Below are 19,504 nucleotides of genomic sequence, written 5' to 3'. Positions count from 1 at the left end.
TAAAAGAGCATCCTTCCCTTTTATATGAAATCTTGCCACCTCACAAAAGACCATCAGCAGCAAGGCCCCCTTCTCTGTCTTGGATTGTGTTGGAAGCTCCTTCCTTGGAAACTTTTAAACAGAGGCTGGATGGCCATCTGTCAGGGATACTTTGATTGTGCTTTTCCTGCATGGCAGGGGGTTGGACTAGATGGCCCTTGTGGTCTCTTCCAACTCTATGATTCTATGATTATCAAACTATAACCAAATAGGGTTGTTGTATGTTTTCCGGGCTGTATGGCCATGTTCTAGAAGTATTCTCTCCTGACGTTTTGCCCACATCTATGGCAGGCATCCTCAGAGATTGTGAGGTATTCTAGAACATGGTCATACAGCCCGGAAAACATAGAACAACCCTGTGATCCCGGCCATGAAAGCCTTTGACAACACATATAACCAAATAGGCCCAGGGATTTACCTCTCTACAGAGTGATTGCCTGGACAGGATTGCCTTGAGTTATCTTTCTTCCAAGCCAAAAATATGGTAATTTCCTACCCTGTTTTTTTGCTTACAAAAACAGGGGTCTGTAATGGACCTCTTTGTTAGCAGCCATGCCTCTAAACACCCAAAAGTCACCATCTCAGCCTTACACTTTTGTTTTCCAAAACCCCTGCCTGTTTAGTATAAAACTGGATTAAAATTCATCAGCATATCTTTACTCTGTATTTCCAGGCTGTGCCCTCCCATGGAAATGGCTCTGCTGCCAACCAGACCTTCACTCTAGAACAATCCCCAGCTGCCTCCTTCTTGCCTACCAATCCCAGCATAAATCCTAGCCAGACTCTTTTCTGGCCAATTGGGGAAAAGGAAGAGAGAGAAAAAATGTAGACAATGTTAACGCATGGAAACCTTGCTGTATAAAAATGGTTGTACACTCCATGCTGGTTATGCTTGTACTTTGCATGTATTCTTGGCCAGAATGCATTAAAAAACTGTCTTTTGTCTTCAAGTCTGGTGAGTTTCTTTTAATCTGGAATGAATTGGTTAGCAATGCTTTCCAGGCTGTGTCCTTATATAATTATAGTCTAAATTTGATACCATTTCTTGCACACTCCCCTTGTTAATGAGAAAAGAGAATTCAGTCCAGCCCTCCTATCGTTTATAAACATCCCAGATCAAGCAAAAATGGAAATATGGAGGTAAAGAGAAATCTTCCTTAGGCTTCTTTCTCAATAGTGGTCTTGCGAATGTTGAAGAACTGTTAACATCCAAACCAACCAATCAACAACACTTAAACATTGACAGCACTTCCAAAAGGTTTTTTGTTTATTTATTTATATTGTTTTTCACTCACTATGGACTCCAATTATTTCCTTGGACTACAATTCCTACAATGCTTCAGCCAGCATGGCTATTGGGAATTCCTGGAAAGATACATTCTATGGTGTAACCCACAATGGTCAAAGTGAAAGGGCATATTCAATCACTGTGGCTGCCAAACAGTTAGGGTTTACCTATCAGATATGCCATTCTAACGCATTCTGTCCCAGTGAGCCCAATCTTTGTATTAGCCTTGTTGAATAATTTGTATTTCTTTATATGGCCACAAGAGGGAAGTAATGTCATCATAGGATGACAAAGATATTCATAATTTAAAGAAGATAATGGGAATATTTTTGCCTGAAGAGAAAAATAAACAGAAGAAGACTGGAAAGCAATCTGAATTCAAATAATAACAACCAAACTGTTATTGCTTCAGTGTTTCTGGACACTGACAAGGGATTTAGTAGATAAGTAGGCTCTTAGCTCCTGTTTGAAAATAGTAGATTTCTTTTTCAAAATAGGGGTGTATCTACACCAGGCATGGGCAAACTAAGGCCCATGGGCAAACTAAGGCAAACTAAGATTTCTTTTTCAAAATAGGGGTGTAACTACACCAGGCATGGGCAAACTAAGGCCCATGGGCAAACTATGGGCAAACTAAGGTCCTTACCTCAGGCCCTCCTCATTTTCCCTGTCCTCTTGGCATAAGGATATGATGGCCCACCATGTCTTTATGCCATAAAGATGGGGGGGGGGGAGGCACATAGCAGCTGAGAGCCCCTGGAGCGCTCTCAGCCACCATGTGTCTCACCCTCTTCTCGCCCTAAGGATGGTGAGAGCAATCCCATCCTTATGCCGGGAGGATGGCTCGAGAGCCCTCCAAAGCACACTCAGTCAACGTCTTGTCTCACCCTCCTCTCAATATTCTGCCAAGAGGACAGCCTGAGGATCGGGGGAGGAGGATGGGAAAGATGATTGAGGCAGTCGCTGCATGTCCCACCTTCCTCCCAGCATAAGAAGGGGACAAGCAGCCCGTCCTTATGCTAGAAGGACAACCTGAGGATGACCCGTGCCCGTCCCCCCTCCCTCCTGGCCCGGCCCTCCCAGCCCCAAGGTAAAAAAATTTGCCCATATCTGATCTACACAATAGAATATAATTTGACCCCACTAGCTGCCATGACTCAGTGCTATGGAATCATGGGAAATGTAGTTTTACAATGCCCTTCACCTTCTCTGCTACAGTACTAGTGCATCACCAAACTACAAATTCCAAGATTCCATAGCACTGAACCATGGCAATTAAAGGGGGGGGGGGTCAAATTATATTAATCCTATAGTGCAAATACACCCAAACACACTGCTGTATCCAGTGACTGCATGGGTGGGAGAATTACCACAGAAAATCTGGGCACCATTGTTAAGAACAGGAGCTAATTCCTTTCCTATCATGAGCGCCCTTAAAATTACACAAATCTGTAAAAGGAGATTTGGAGGGAGCCCAGAGGTTTGTGGACAGGCAACAAATGGAATTCTACATCTTGATGAACGAATTTTTCTAATCATCTCTCCCAACTAGGGGCTGGGGCTGATAGGTACTGGAGTCCAACAAGATATGGAGAGTTACAGGTTTACCATCCATTTTAGAATAAAGGAAACAGAAGCAGGATTATTTTCTTCCCAAAATGGCACCATAATTATTTCCTTTCTTGGACTGAATCTCCTTGAAGCCAGCTGCATTGAAGAGGGCATTGAACTCGGATTCAGTCCGTTCTTTTCCTTCAGTAAGAAGCATCACAATTATGGAACGAATCTGACCTACCAAAGGTCCGGTTCTGTCTTCATTGATAACTGTTTCCAATACCAACACTCCACCACCTGTTTCAAAGCACAGATTTTGTTGATTTAGATAACATTAATATTTTAAACACACAATCTCTTCTATGGGAAATGTGGGCCAGTCTAAGAAAGACGAGGCTAATCAAAGTGTGTACATCCTTTTTAGTTTGGCTGCCCAGGATCACAACACACATACTTTGCTACAACAGGCACAGCTCAACAGGCAGTAATAGGAAAGTTTCAGCATATTCTCCCTTTAAATCTCATGGTCATGGAGGAGCAATAGTGAGGAATTGCCTAAATAGTTCAGTTATCTCCACTCCTGCAGAATTCTGGGCTTTGTAGTTTAGTGAGGCCCAGGACCTGTCTGGCTGAGCAGTTTAAAACCTCCTCCCTAAACTACAAACCCCAGAATTCTGCAGGAGGCAGCCACTGGATTTAAAGTGGATCCAGGATCCAATGTGATGAGGTCATAACACTGCCATTTACCCTCTATTTTTAGTCAGCTCAGCAACCATATTTTTTCTTACAGCATAACTGAGCAACTGGGCCGTGGAGAAGAGTTGATTGGAGTTCTTTTGCTTCAAAGGCTACCTAAGAACAGCACTTCTGCTGTAGAGTAGTATCTCCAGTGTACAAAGACATATGCCTCTTCCCACATATTTTCCACCCTTCCTGTTTAAGTTGTACCAGTGAGGCCACCATTTAAAATCCAAATGATCTGATTTGAACTAGATTATATAGCAGTGTAAACTCATATAATCCAGTTAAAAGCAGATAATGTAGATTATCTGATATGATAATCTGGATTATATGGCAGTGTAGAAGGGGCCTGAGTGTTTTAAGAAAGAATTAGTGGGAAAGCCATTGAGCAAATGTATGCTGTTAAGTTAGTAGAAAAAGTCTTGAAATGTTAAGCATGGGGAAGAGGCAGGACTTCCAGTGATGCTTTCAGGTAAGGGATGTGATCCCTGCTTTATTCATAAATAGAATATCATGATATAACTAGCTGTGCCCGGCCACGCGTTGCTGTGGCAAAGTGGTGGTGGTATTGGTTAAAAATTGTTGTGTAATTTTTATTTGACGTTATTTGTATTTTTTAAATTAATTTTATTGTAAGTTATCTTTTTGTTTATTATATTTTATTATTGTATTGTATTAATTTTTAGTGTCTTAAATTATTTTTAGTGTTTTTTTTAATTATTTTTATTGGGTTGCTAGGAGACCAAGTTGGAGGAGCTTAGCCTTCTAACTGGCAGTAATTGGATAAAAGCAATTATTCCTCTCTCTCTCTAATTAGGACTTTATTTTTCTTTTCTTTTTGTTGTATCAACCTAGAGGCGTGGATGATGGGTTGTGTTGTCAAATTTCGAGGTTGGGGGGCCTGTAGTTTTGTTGTTTTGTTGGTCGCCGTGATGCCATCACTCATTTATATAGATAGATTGTTTTCTGTTTGTAGAGAAGTGAGAAACTCAAGGGCATGGGTAATACATGTCTTATGGCAACTCCAGGGCTCTATGACCCAGAAGCATATTAAACAGTGCCACTTTTCCTCCTTTCAACTGTTGTCTTCTTTCTACTGCTTTCCCTGACCCTTTTACGCTAGTGTTTTGGGCTAGATATGCCAGGCCTCTGGTCCACAACCTCTCCTGGCCTCTTGACCATGTCTTGCTAAATGCTGAGCTCAACACCAAGTTCTAGCTTCCTGGTTGCACATATACGCATGCCAAAATCTTTCTGCCATTCAGCTTGGAAAGTTACATTTTTGGGTTACGGCTATCAGAATTCTCTAGCCAGCCTAGTGAGTTTCTTATAGGATAACTAAGGAATAAGAAAGTCCCAGACGTTGCAGGGCCTAGCTCCCTAAGAAAGTAACAGAGAAAGTTCCCATTGCTATAATATCCACATTAGATTTTTACAATGTCGGATGGATAATGTACACTCCCTATGATATTAGATTGCAACTCATAGCATTCCCAACCACTTGTCATGCTGGTTATAACTGATGGGATCTGTAGTCCAGTAACATCTGGAGTGTTAAAGTTTACTCGCCCTCACCTTAACTGATTCACATCATATAATAATCTGACTCTCCCTCCTCATTAGATGATGCAAGCTTTCTTTCATACATGGCTGATTAAATATTATTGCTGGGGCAGGAATATCCATGGCTTGATAAAAAAATCTGACACAAAAGGTCTGACAATCATGCACTGAAGACACTAGAAGAATGAAAGATGCCTCCAGAGAACATCAAAAAATATGGTGGGAATGAAATAGCTCAGTGACACAAAAGTCCAAAGTTCAGTCTCTGCTCCCTTCATGTAAGATTGGAAAACATATCATGGCTGAAACTCTAGATTATTGCTGCCATTCCCTGTGGACACCAGAACCTTAATGTATGTGTTGTTTCTCAACCTTTTAATAAGTCCTCTAACGCTCCTGTCAGCACAAGACAATGCCTACAGCCCAGGAGTGCTTCACAGGTTGTAGAGCGGTTCTGGCCATGTTTCCTCTTATTTAAGTACCACGTACCAGGTTTGCAGGCCTTGTATATTTTAGTTAGCAGTTGCTCACATGTATCATCATCCCAATCATGCAAGGTCCTGGCCAAAATATACAGATCAGCTTCAGGGACTGGATCTTTAAAGAAGTCACCTAGAATTAAATAGGCAGAGATCTGGTTAATTAAGCATATTGTCTTTCCCAGAAACCAGTGAGTTCTACTGCTTGGGAATCAAGGCCACTCCCCAAATACCTTTATTGTCTCAAAGACAATATGGATTCGCCCCCCCCCCCCCACACACACACACCACTCCACATACTAAAGCTTGCCGATTTGCCAACTGAATTTTATTTCAGTACTGTTAAAATGACAGTGTCCCTCACTATGTCCTTAGGAGAGTACAGCAGACTGCCAAAAACCTATAGATCTACTACTGCTTCCAGCAGCAACTGGATAAGGCATTTGCCTAATTGGACACCCAATTAGAAGACTGACCCATTGCTTTGTCCCAAACCTTCTTATGTGTGGCTGTCTCACTTGTAAAGGCATGTATTAATGAAAAAGATTAATATGTATGATTTCAGAACGAACATGTTTTACCTCCCTGGAAGGAAATCTGGCATTCCTCTGAGGCCACAGACTGTTTCTTTGCTCCTTCTACTACTTTAGGTAAGTCAAAAATCGTCACAGTAGCTTTTGGGTACAACGAAATATACTCTTTGGCTAAAGTACCATTTCCTCCTTTAAGAAAGAACAGAATGCAAAGGAATAAATATAATGTTAAAAGCATATCACATTTGAAATATCTTCCTAAATATTTTAATTTTTGAATAAAATTTCAGCAATGTAGATGAAATGGATAGCCATGCAAAACTTCCATACAGTGTTGTCCAGCTGAGATGTTCATTTCACTATCATCTGAGGGTTTAAAAGCAAAAGAGGAAGCACATGGATTGTTGGGGTTAAATGTGAAAAGCTCTACTAGCAGTGAAGGCCCTCAAAATATTGTATTCCAGGTTACTAAAACTATTTTTTTAAGTACCGTGAAAGCTGTTTTAGTCACATATGGGAGAAAAGTAGAATATATAGCAAGCTGTGAACATTTCCAGTTTAATCTGCTTTGGAATTATCATAAAATGCAGGGGTGGTTGGTGTATATGTATGTATGTAACTTATTTACTTTAGCACAAACTTTTGTGGATAGCCATTTATATCCATGAAACTTTATGCTACAATAAATCTGTTAGCATTTAAGATACTTCTTGATTCTTTCCTCTCTTCTTCAGCAAATTTCCATGCTGAAGTAGACTAACACAAGGCACCTCCAGACAGTGCCAAAGTTTGTGGCTTAAATGGTGGGTAAAAAATCCTGGGACCTGACCGTAGGTCTCCACACAGAGCTGTTAATCCCAGGATTTCATCCCTCGCCATCCTCACAGGTTTCCTCTGTATCAGAACAAGATGGAGGGCAGACGGAGGGCATCTGGCAGAATTTTTGTTAAAAATCACTCCGTTATGCACTGGACTTTGATAGCCATGTACAAATATGTGAGGGGAAGTCATAGGGAGGAGGGAGCAAGCTTGTTTTCTGCTGCCCTGCAGACTAGGACACGGAACAATGGCTTCAAACTACAGGAAAGGAGATTCCACCTGAACATCAGGAAGAACTTTCTCACTGTGAGGGCTGTTCAGCAGTGGAAATCTCTGCCCCTGACTGTGGTGGAGGCTCCTTCTTTGGAGGCTTTTAAGCAGAGGCTGGATGGCCATCTGTCGGGGGTGCTTTGAATGAGATTTTCCTGCTTCTTGCAGGGGGTTGGACTGGATGCCCCGTGAGGTGTCTTCCAACTCTACGATTCTATGATTCTATGATTCTAATTTGATGTTTAATAGGCATTTCCTTAATCCCTCCTTATTATCCAACATTTTGGCTTATCCAACATTTTTATTTTTCAGTGATTGGTTTGGGGGGCGGTCGCCAAAATTCTGTTCGCCTACACTTGAAAAATACCTAGGGCCGGCTCTGAAATTAGCTCATTTATTTCAAATAGGTTTCCCTAACCAAGATATTCCAACTAGATTTCCCTAATCAAGGGAATGCCCTCCACTGAAATAATAAAGTTAGAGAGATGTGGAGAGGGATTATTACCACTTTTACTCTCATAGAATCACAAAGGGAAAAGGCAACTTGAAAGTTCACCTCCCCAATCCATAAAGTTTCAAATGCCAAACAATGGGAGGTAGTTGGAAATTTCTGTTACAGTAGAGTCTCACTTAACCAACATAAACTGGCCGGCAGAATGTTGGATAAGCGAATATGTTGTATAATAAGGAGTGATTAAGGAAAAGCCTATTAAACATCAAATTAGGTTATGATTTTACAAATTAAGCACCAAAGCATCATGTTATACAACAAATTTGACAGAAAAAGTAGTTCAATAGGCAGTAATGCTATGCAGTAATTACTGTATTTACAAATTTAGCACCAAAATATTATGATGTATTGAAAACATCAACTACAAAAAAGCATTGGATAATCCAGAACATTGGATAAGCGAATTTTGGATAAGTGAGACTCTACTGTACTTACCTCCCACATCACAAACAACTTGGAAACAGGAAAGATCAAATGCAGACAACAGTTCCTGACCATATAGGCACCAGGCATCACCCATAGCAATGGAGAATCTTTGCAGCCTTTCTTCTGTACTAGAAATTCAAAATTAGAATGGAAAGTCAGCAAAAAGGATGACCGTGTACAAAATAAAATCTTTGCAAATTAAAAAGGGGGATTACCCTCAGTGGCAAAACTAGCATATTTGACACTTGGTATGGATCATTGTTTAACTATTCCTTTTCTTTACATCAAAATTATTTTCAGTAATGCCCAAGGAATGAAGAGAATAAAAATGCTGCTAGGGAAAAACTATCCTAAAATATAGCAGAGCATCCAAAAACATAAACAGAATACAAAAAGTTGAGCATTCTGCTCATTAGCCAGCAGAGCGTGAAGCGCCATGTGGTGTGGCTGTAAAGCAGGGGTCCTCAAACTTTTTAAGCCGAGACTGTTGAGGGGCCGGATTATCATTTGAAAAAAAATACAAACAAATTCCGATGCACACTGCATATGTCTTATTTGTAGTGCAAAAACAACAACAACAACAACAACAACAACAAGAACAATGAAAGAACAATACAATATTTAAAATAAAAACAATTTTAACCAACATACATTTATCAGGATTTCAATGGGAAGTGTGGTCCTGCTTCTGGCCAATGAAATAGTCAAGTTAATTAGGGTTGTTGTTGTTGTTGTTGTTGTTGTTGTGTGCCTTCAAGTCATTTCAGACTTTGGGCGAGCCTAAGTCTAAAATGTATTTATTTATTTATTATTTATTTACTGCATTTATTTACTACATTTGTATCACACCCTTCTCACCCCAAAGGGGACTCAGAGTGGCTTACAAATTATATGTACATACAATATATTATATTATTAGCATAGCACAATATTAGCATTATATATTACTATATTGAACTATACCACTATACTGTAATATTATTAGTAATTTTATATGTAATATAGAATATAATATTATTATATGGTATTATTATTAGTGTTATATTGTATTACATTATAATATTGTTATCAATATTATATGTATATACAATATATTATATTATAAAATTGAGGGCGGGGGCCAGGTATATGACCTCGGAGGGCCGCATCCGGCCCCCGGGCCTTAGTTTGGGGACCCCTGCTGTAACGAATCCAGAGCTTTTTTAGGCAGGCAAAGATGCAGAGTCTTTAAAAAATCACACAGTTTATTTACAATAATAAAGCATAAATGCATTTCTTAATAATCAAGAACCTAGTCTGAGCTACTCTAACATCTCTTCTAAGGTTTCATCATCCAAACACTACATCTCTGCACAGCACATATTCTCCATACAAAGATGTAAGAAACAGAAGTCAGATTTTAAAAAGGTTTGCAGTAGAAAAGCTGTTTTACACAACCAATCAGAATTAGAGCAGAAACAGAGAGGAGAGAAGAAATTCATACATTCCCAAACGTCATACAGGAGACATGAGGAAGGGAAACCCTTAACCTATTTTAAGCTAACTAAACAGTACCTCATTGAGGACTTGAGACTTGAGCAGTGTGGGGTTGAACTTCAACAAGTATGGCCAGGAAAAGAAATGAGGAAGGAAAGAAGGAAGGCAGGCAGGCAGGCCGGCCGGCCGGCCGGCCCCCCTGGGGGTATTATGTCATTTTTTGATTTTGGTCAGTCTTGTAGTCAATGGTTCCTGGATATTAATCTTGCCTTGTTGCTGAATATTAATTTTGCCTTGTGCAGAAAGCTGGGTTATACATGGATTTGTTTCTTCATCTCCTTAAGTTGGTATGCTAGTTTGAGAAATACTTGTTGCAAATCTAAGAATATTCTCTGCCTTGTGTGTCTCAGGAGATAGCTTGTGTATAACTAATACATTTAGTAGTGCATTCTGGGTGAAACTGGAAGCATTTAGGGGCCCTTCCACACAGCTATATAATTCAGAATATCAAGGCAGGAAATCCCACATTTTTTGTTTTGGACTGGAATATATAGCAGTGTGCACTCAGATAACCCAGTTTAAAGCAGATATTGTGGGATTTCCTGCCTTGATATTCTGTGTTATATGGCTGTGTGGAAGGGCCCTAAACCTGTGTAGCAATCACTGGGCTCTGTTAGAGCATATTTATTTATTATTTATTTACAGCATTTATATTCCGCCCTTCTCACCCCAAAGGGGACTCAGGGCGGATCACATTACACATATAGGCAAGCATTCAATGCCTTTTTAACATAGAACAAAGACAAACAAACATAGGCTCCGAGTGGGCCTCGAACTCATGACCTCCTGGAGTGATTCATTGCAGTGATTCATTGCAGCTGCTCTCCAGCCTGCGCCACAGCCCGAGCATAGTGCTTAGGGTTACAGAGGCCCCTAAAAAAATTCAGTGTTCTTTGCCTAAGAAAGGGCAATTCACACAGGACTGGAACAGCTGGATCTCAAAGGGAGTTATACTTCTGTGGTTAATGAAGCTTAAGCAGCTGAGGGGGGAAAGGTAGGGGCCCGAGGCCAGGAATTGTGGGAGTTGAAATCCAAAACACCTGGAGGGCCAACGTTTGCTCATGCCTGCATTAGAGGTATGACTAAAAATTATATATTTCTACAGAAGTATATATTTCTACAAGTTGAATGAGAAATCTATAATCTGATTCCTGACACAACATTGGTGCATTCCAAAAAGCATGCAGAAAGGCCTAATGGCAGCCCAGTAAGTTTTCTTATATTTTAAAGGTTTTAGGGGGGGCGTTGAGTTGTCCCCATTGTAGTGTGGTTATTACTGCACTAAAATAGTAAAGCCCGCTTGTTTTGCATGCTCATGTGGACAGCAACGTGGGAGAAAACTTTAATTCATTTTCTCCTGCAAAAAATTCAGATTCAGAAGATCCAGAAGAATACTGCATTACCTGTAAACTGCTCCAAAAAGGTCATTTGCTGCAGTGGCATGCGCAGATTGAATCTGTCTTTTTCCTTCCCTGGAAAGGATATTAGTTCCAGTTATATGAAAAATAGGTAAAATTCTCTCTTCTTGTTCATACAAATATATAACTATACCACCCATTATATAATCCATTATGCAATGGTGTGATCCAGTTTAGTTTTACACTATTTAAATATCAGATGGGATGTAGTCCACTGTGTAATATAAAAATATAAAGTGAATGTATTGTTGTAACCTTTCACAGCCGGAATCACTCAGATGTTGTGTGGTTTCTGGGCTGTATGGCCATGTTCTAGCAGCCTTTTCTCCTGCCATTTCACCTGTATCTGTGGCTGGCATCTTCAGAGGATCCGACAGTAGTAAAGCAAGTGGAATGTGTGTGTGTGTGTGTGTGTGTGTGTGTGTGTGTGTGTGTGTGTGTGTGTGTATATATATATATATATATATATATATATATATATATATATATATATGTCAGTGGTATATACCTTCTACAGATGCAGGCAAAACATCAAGAGAAAATGCTACTAGAACACGGCCATACAGCCCAGAAACCTCACAACACCCCTATAAGTGATTGATTGACTTATTTTATTTATTTACCATATTTATATCCCGCCTTTCTCTACCCCAAGGGAGACTCAAGGTGCCTCACTAACAGCACTTACATAGTGCCTTGGACATAAAAACATAAAATTAAAGTAAAATTAAATTAAGATTAAATGCATACATAAAAACATAATTAAAATACTTTCCAATGTTAAGAATGTAATCCAAAAGCAAGGTCTAAGGCCATTCCATAATCTATTCCAAGATTTCCAAGTCAACTTATTGATAAAGGGGAACCCATCAGAAGGACAATTGTAAAGGTATTTCATTGTTAGAGGTTCATTGTTAAATATTTCAGTCTTTTAGAAGAAGAGATTAGTCAGCTCTGAGCATTTGTGGATTTGATTATTCACAAATTTGATTACAATGTTTTCTCTACTTATCTCTAAGTCCTCTAGCGTGACTCTGTGATTAGCATACTCTAGAAGATTGCCATAAAGGGCATGGATTGGCCTAGAACAGTGGTTCTTAATGTGTGGGTCCCCAGATGTTTTGGCCTTCAACTCCCAGAAATCCTAACAGCTGGTAAACTGGCTGGGATTTCAGGGAGTTGTGGGCCAAAACACCTGGAGACCCACAGGTTGAGAACCACCAGCATAGAGTCATAGCAAGAAATTCCTAGAAATTCCTACCAAAAGATGATTTCTCAGGGAAAAATATTACCATTTTTAATGTGTGTGTGTTTTTTTTCACTTTCACAGGAGTCCTGTACCCTTAACCCAGTGAATATGGAGGGATGACTGTAGTGCTAAAAACACTTTCCATTTGTGGAGTCTGTGCTGTAATTCTGCTTATTTTTTCAATGACAGATTCCCAGTAGCTTGAAAAAAGAAGAACTAAATTTGGGGGGGGGGGGGGAACAGGACTACATTTTGATGAGTGAATCAAAGAAATATATATTATGCTGCTTTTACAGAGTAATAAATTATATTGCAGATCAAAAGTATTGCTCTTACAGTTTGCACATAGGCACTGTACAATTTTGAATTCTAACAAAAATATTTGCTATTCTTAGAGAGGCTTTGATGTAGAAATGTTTCATACTTGTATGGGCTTGTAAAAACAGTAGAAATGACTTTGCAAATAAATTATTCTTTAAAAATGATAAAATGTTGGTCTTCACAAACTATTCTGAATCTTGAAAATATACTGGCCTTGCTATGCTTTGAAGTAAAAATGTTGCACCATGCAGGTGCCTTCCTTTTTTTAATGGACATGCTTCATTACTATAACTTCGATAAAACTCCCTACTTACCTATCAGTTGCCATGTGTATATGCTTTCCTATAACTTGGATAAAAATATAATGGTCATAAGAAAGAAAGGCTTGTTGTTTTAGGTTGTTTAGGCGGCCACAAAGATTGTATCCTTCTATGAAGCTGCCATGGAAAGGGAGGATATGAAATTGTTCTGAGCTTTTGTTTCTAACAAAGCACCCTTTCTTGCAAGAATTAAGATAAAATATTTTACTGTTTCTCCAACATTTCCAGGCTTGTTCTTGTGAGTAATCTGAGGACCCACGTTTCTTTCAGTGAACACAGTGCTGTAATTTTAAAGATCGGGTGTGGAAACATCTTCACCTGTTTCAGAAAATGACATCTATCACTCTGCAACCTTTGATACATTTGAGTCTAAACTTTACCTTACGGCATCAGTCAAGTACTGTGAAGTTGGATAAACGATATCAGATAGAAACTTCATGAAATAATACTGGGTCCTTGGGCTTGATTTAGCAAGGCAGAGGCTGGCAAGGTCTGTATTTCCAAAAAGGCCTCAAAGTAAACGAAAGAAAGCATTCTGTTGTGAAATCCTGAGAGACAGGCACATAGCTGACAAGTCATTAAACAATGAAATGTGTTATGAATAACAGGCAACCAAAGTTGCCTCCTCCTCCTGCTATATTTACCTTCGTTGTCCTTCCTCTCCATTCTTAGTAACTTTAAGCCCACACAGGCCTCCAGCAGCCTTTGCATTTCTGGGTGGCTGGTGCCCAAGCGTTCAGCGATAACTGCTGAACTCAGGAGCTCTTTTGACTCCAAAAGCAGATCAAAAACTCCCAACTCACAGGCTGAAAACATAATCTGGAAACAGAAGAGTAACATACAAAAACATCAGTTGTGAGACTGCTTTAAAGGAGAGGTCCTCAAAATTTTGGAGGGACCAGAACCACCATGCATCATGGCAAATCCGGGGGACCCCTCACAACCCATGCCCCGCATCACTCAACTCACCCGAGTCCCCATTCCATGGGGGGAAGCATTGGCCGCCCAGCATCTTCCCATTGACTTCTATTCCTTTTATGACAGAGCCCCACTAGAAGTTGCTCTACATTATAGGATGGGAACTGTTGGACTCCATCATAAGCCACCTCAAAAGACAACATGTGATGAGGTGTATGGGAGAAAGAGAGAGAAACGAAACAAAAGGGGGAATGGAAATGCTGAGCTCTCATTTATAATTTTGTCCTTCAGTTCCATCAGCCAGTATGGCTCTATGTCCAGGTCCCTCAGCTAGGACCCAGCCTAGCAGCATATTACCTTCTCACTTAGATAATCTTACAGAGGATCTTTAACCAGGGGCACATCAATCCAGCATGGCCAACTCTACATTCATACATAAGTCCTTCACCCGATTCAGCTCCAACTTCAACAGACCACAGAAACCCACACCAATGATGGACCTGGATAAAACAAGGCACACAATCTCCCCATGACCAACAGAAAATACTGGAAAGGTTTGGGGGATATTGACCTTGAATTATGAGAGTTATAGTTAACCTGCATTCAGAGAAATTGTGAACCCCACTGACAATGGACCGGGACCAAACTTGGCACACAGAACCCCCATGACCAACTGAACAGACTGCTGTGGTATGTTGGAATTAACCTTGATTATAGGAGTTGTAGTTCACCTACAACTCCTCAGCGAGGAGGAGCTGAGGAGCCTTATAAGCAAGGTGAAAGAAGAAAGTGTAAAAGCTGGGATGCAGTTAAATATCAAGGAAAAAAAAAGATTATGGCAACCAGGCTGATTGATAACTGGTAAACAGAGAGAGAAAAAGTGAAGGCAGTGACAGACTTTATATTTCTAGGTGCAAAGATTACTGCAGACGCAGACTGCAGCCAGGAAATCAGAAGACGTTCTTGGGAGGAGAGCAATAACCAATCTCGATAAAATAATGAAGTGTAGAGACGTCACACTGGCAATGAAGGTCCGCATAGTTAAAGCAATAGTATTCCCCATAGTAACCTATGGATGCAAGATGCAAGAGCTGGACCATAAGGAAGGCTGAGCAAAGGAAGAGAGACGCTTTTGAACTGTGGTCTTGGGAGGAAAATTCTGAGATTGCCTTGGACCGCAAGAAGATCCAACCAGTACACACTCCAGAAAATAATGCCTGGCTGTTCACTGGAGGGAAGAATATGGCAAAGATGAAGTATTTTGGCCACATCATGAGAAGACAAGAAAGCTTCGAGAAGATAATGATGCTGGGGAAAATGGAAGAAAAAAGGAAGAGAGGCCAACCAAGGGTAAGATGGATGGACAGTTTCCTTGAAGTGACTGGCTTGACCTTGAAGAGGCTGGAGGTGGCAATGGCTGACAGGAAGCTCTGGTGTGGGCTGGTCCATGAGGTCACGAAGAGTCGGAAGCGACTGAACGAATAAACAACAACAAATCCACGTTATCCAGAGTGCACTAAACCCAGCCAACAACTGATCTGGACCAAACTTGGCACACAGATCCAACATGACCAACTCTACATACACACAGGAGTTGAGGGTAATTGACCTGGGAATCCCACTCATTCCGACCGACATGGACTTTGAGTACAAACGACTTCAATTCCCAACCCTTGTGTTTGCAATGACTATCACTAAAGCACAGGGACAATCTTTGCAAGTTTGCAGTTTGAAATTAGAAAACAAAGGCTTTTCTCATGGGCAATTATACGTCGCATGTTCCAGAGTCAGTAAATCATCTGGCTGTGGAACTCGCTCCCCAGGGAGATTAGGCAGGTCCCCACTCTACTTTCTTTCAGGAAGAGCCTGAAAACTTGGCTCTTCCAGAAGGCCTTTGATGACTGATCCTTGTGGGATCATGTTACTTACCTGCTAAGCAGTAGACCCTCTGGATTGTTTTCTTAGGATTCACTCAGCACTTTAAGTATTACACCTGCTGTGTAATTATCCCCCCCGATAACTTGACATTTTTTCTGCACCTTAGCCTGGATCTTTTGACCCAAATCGTGATTTTAATATTACTTTGTATATTGACTTTTAATGACTGTTTTTAATCATGTTGAAGTTTTATTGTTCGGTGATTTGTTTATTGTTTTTATTTGATTTCGTGTTGTTGTGTCCGGGCATGGCCCCATGTAAGCCGCCCCGAGTCCCTCCGGGGAGATGGGGCGGGGTATAAGAATAAAATTATTATTATTATTATTATTATTATTATTATTATTATTATTATTATTATTATTAATAATAATAATAATAATAATATTTATGAAGAAATGGACAAACCAAAAATGTAGTCAATCCACTAGCTTTACCATAAAAAATGATTTCTGGTTAAAAAAAACAAAAACCTCTTTTTCCTTCCTTTCATTTCATTCCACATAGACACAGCAACACAAGGCAGGGAACTGAATTGAATGATGTGTTTTCTCAGTGAATATATGTTCGCGACAATACTTTTTTTTTTTTTTTTACTTTCACATTCATTACATATCATACTGAGCCACAGCGAAGCGTGGTCAGGTTTATCTAGTTCATAATAAAAGTGTATGTATGTATGTATGTGGCTCAGCCTCCAACTTCCACAGACAGGCTTCATTTCCACAAACAACTATGACCACTACCAAGGAGGAGCCACCAAAGGCTCTCCCTCCAATGACATTGTTGATTATAGCAAGCATACAAGAGCCGCCAACCACCCAAGTGAATGCTTTCATACAGTGACAATTTCATCCTAAATTTTATATTTTTCCTCCACCACACACATCTCAATGTTTCTTACTCTCTCTATTGGAGTGGAATTTACATGATTCCACCCACGGCCTCTCCTATAACCCTTCCCTACTGTTTTCTATAGCGCACTGCAAACAGAGTGGAATTGATCAGCAACTTTATTTATTTATTGTGTCAGAAGTGAACCAAGGGTACAGTTGTAATGTATTTGAAAACACAAAGTTAAAAACTTGGCATTATACTAAATGTCCTTTGACCAGTAGCTGGCCACTTGGAGTTACTTTAGTGTTACTATAAGAAGGTATGATCAGCAACTGAACATACTGGAGAAGTTTAGGGGACTGACTCAACATGATGGAAATTGTAGTTCATCTTGCATCAAGACAGAGCACTGTAACCCCAACTGACAATGGACCTGGACCGTATTTGGGACACTGAACTCCCATGACCAACAAAAATACTAGAGAGGTTTGGGGGGAACTGATCTTGATTTATAGGAGTTGTAGTTCACCTACATCCAGAGAGCACTGTGAACCCATACATTGATGGATCTGGACCAAACTTGACATGCATACCTGATACACACAAATTAGAATGCCGAGGGTTTTGGAAGGAATCGACCTTGATTTTTGGAAATTGTAATTATCGATGATGGACCTGAATCAAACTTGGCACTCAACAACACTATGACCAACTGAACGTATTGAAGGAGTTTGAAGGGAGTTCACTTTAACTTCAGGAAGCTGTAGTTCATCTACATCCAGAGAAACTGGCACCCACTGACAATGGACCTAACCCAAACTTGGCACACAGAGCCCCCATGACTGACAAAAAATACTGGAGGGGTTTGGGAGACTAACCCAACATGGTGGGAGCCTTTGGTATCTGCCGGGGTTTGGTTCCACAATCCTCTGTAAATATCAAAATCTGTGGATGCTCAAGTTTCATTATAAAGAAAGGTGCTATTAAATGGTATCCCTTAAATAAAATTACAAAAACTGATATTTGCTTTTGAGTGGTTTAAAAATATATTATCAAGCTATTGATAGTTAAATGCCTGGATATTACATTCGTGGATACAGAAAGATGACTGTATTTTACAAAATCGTTATAAAGTGATGTTTATTATAATCACTACATCTGTGGTTTTGCTTGCCTTATTCCTATATTACTTGCCAGAACAAAAATATATTCAAGATTATAACGGAGTATAACAAGAAGCAATTGAAATAAACAAAAGACAACTTTTATACCACATATTCAGTGAAGCTTTGAAAGGTATTGATCATCTAATATTTGAATGGATATAATTTGTAGATCTCACCTTTGAAATGAGAAATCCATACTGATGTTGACATAAAGTTTTAATAATTTCATTCTCTTCTGCAGAAGCCATCCTGCTTCAAGTTTCAGACTTGTCCCCCTCAGCTAAATTTCAAGACTGCTTCTCAGGGCAGAACACTTCTTTTAAAGGCCCCAAGGAAATCTAATCTCATCTTACTGACGTGCTAGATGTGCTATATATCTCTGTTGCGAAACACAGAGGCTTTTAAGAACTAGTTAAAAGACGACTTTTCTGTAATCGCTAGGCACCACCAATTTTCTTTCCCTCGTGGGGAAAAAACCTCCTCTCTTTGAAATGTCAGCTCTTACATGTCTTCAATTTTGGAAGCAAGGAAACAGGGAGGGAAAGTGGTGATGTGCTCTCCCCCCCCCCTTTTCTCTGTCTCTGCTGCCCCACAGAGAAGGGTATGGACCTTGAAAAACTGTAACTCCCAGGACTGCATAGTATGGAGCTATGGTATTTAAAGTAAGGTCCAGCTGCATGCATTTCACAGTGTAGATGCACCCAGAGAAGGTTCATGGACCTTGGACCCCCTCAATGGATTGTCACCTTGTCGTGGTGAGGGGGCTTGCGTGTTCCAATGAACCTGAGGGCACAACCATGGGAGTCACACACTCCAAGGAGTGGCTACAGGGGAGGATCCTGACCAAGAACAATCCGAAGACCCAAAGACCTCAATGGCAGAGTAGGCGGAGGATAACATGGTACATGTTACAACGACTGTGAAGGCGGAAGAAGGCTGCAACAGACTGAGAAGTCATTCTCGTTGTGTTAATCACACCACTGCTGGGACCTCAATCTGTGAAGACTGTGTGTTGAATGGCTGTGAACTGACCTCCACACATTAAAAAAAAATCACGCACGGGCGTCCTCCAAAAAATGGAGGACCATCATCCTTGAACTACGAGGGATCACATAAGTAAGTAAGTAAGGACCTTGGAAAACTGCAATTCCCAAGACCAACTCATGGAGACATTGCATTTCAAGTAAGTTCCAATTGCATTCCTTCCTCAGTGTAGATGCACCCAGAGAAAGGTAGGGACCTTGGAAAACTATATCTCCCAGGACTGCAAAGTATGGAGCTATGGTATTTAAAGTGAGGCCCAAGAGCATTCATTCCATAGTGTAATTGCACCCAGAGAAGGGTATAGACCTTGGGAAACTATAACTCCCTGGACTGCACAGCATGGAGACATGGCATAATAATAACAATAATAAAGATGTCATGATCATTGTGTTTTATTCATGATTGCTATGTTTAGGTTGACTGTTTAAGGTTATATATTTCAGCTATTCTTATACAGAAGTTGGGAGCCTCTAAGGCATGGCCAGGAAAAGGGGCGTGGCTTCACCTTGCTGGTGGAAGCCTTAGAATTCAAATTTA

The 19,504-nt window shown here is 40.3% G+C and overlaps 1 protein-coding gene across 1 annotated transcript; it reads right to left on the bottom strand.

The window, feature by feature from the left end:
- Window positions 1-1,284: 1,284 nt before the first annotated feature.
- Window positions 1,285-18,260, bottom strand: LOC100562579 (acetylserotonin O-methyltransferase). The gene is made up of 8 exons (XM_062975390.1): window positions 18,100-18,260; window positions 13,712-13,886; window positions 13,448-13,577; window positions 11,163-11,231; window positions 8,233-8,351; window positions 6,246-6,386; window positions 5,675-5,797; window positions 1,285-3,178 (listed from the first exon to the last, which is right to left on the bottom strand). Exons 1-8 carry the CDS (start codon window positions 18,169-18,171, stop codon window positions 2,970-2,972), a joined length of 1,038 nt encoding a protein of 345 aa, XP_062831460.1. The 5' UTR covers window positions 18,172-18,260; the 3' UTR covers window positions 1,285-2,969.
- Window positions 18,261-19,504: the final 1,244 nt, after the last annotated feature.

The sequence above is a fragment of the Anolis carolinensis genome, chromosome 3, assembly GCF_035594765.1.
Source record: "Anolis carolinensis isolate JA03-04 chromosome 3, rAnoCar3.1.pri, whole genome shotgun sequence".
Taxonomy (NCBI): Eukaryota; Metazoa; Chordata; class Lepidosauria; order Squamata; family Dactyloidae; genus Anolis; species Anolis carolinensis.
This window is presented reverse-complemented; position numbering and strand designations above follow the sequence as displayed.

Excerpts from the sequence above, each read along its gene's own strand:
- LOC100562579 (XM_062975390.1), bottom strand. The coding sequence starts at position 18,171 with ATGGCTTCTGCAGAAGAGAATGAAATTATTAAAACTTTATGTCAACAT. Across the intron at positions 13,887-18,099 it reads ATGGATTTCTCATTTCAAAG|ATTATGTTTTCAGCCTGTGA; the intron begins GTGAGATCTACA and ends TTCTGTTTCCAG. Across the intron at positions 11,232-13,447 it reads TACTTGACTGATGCCGTAAG|GGAAGGAAAAAGACAGATTC; the intron begins GTAAAGTTTAGA and ends TATCCTTTCCAG.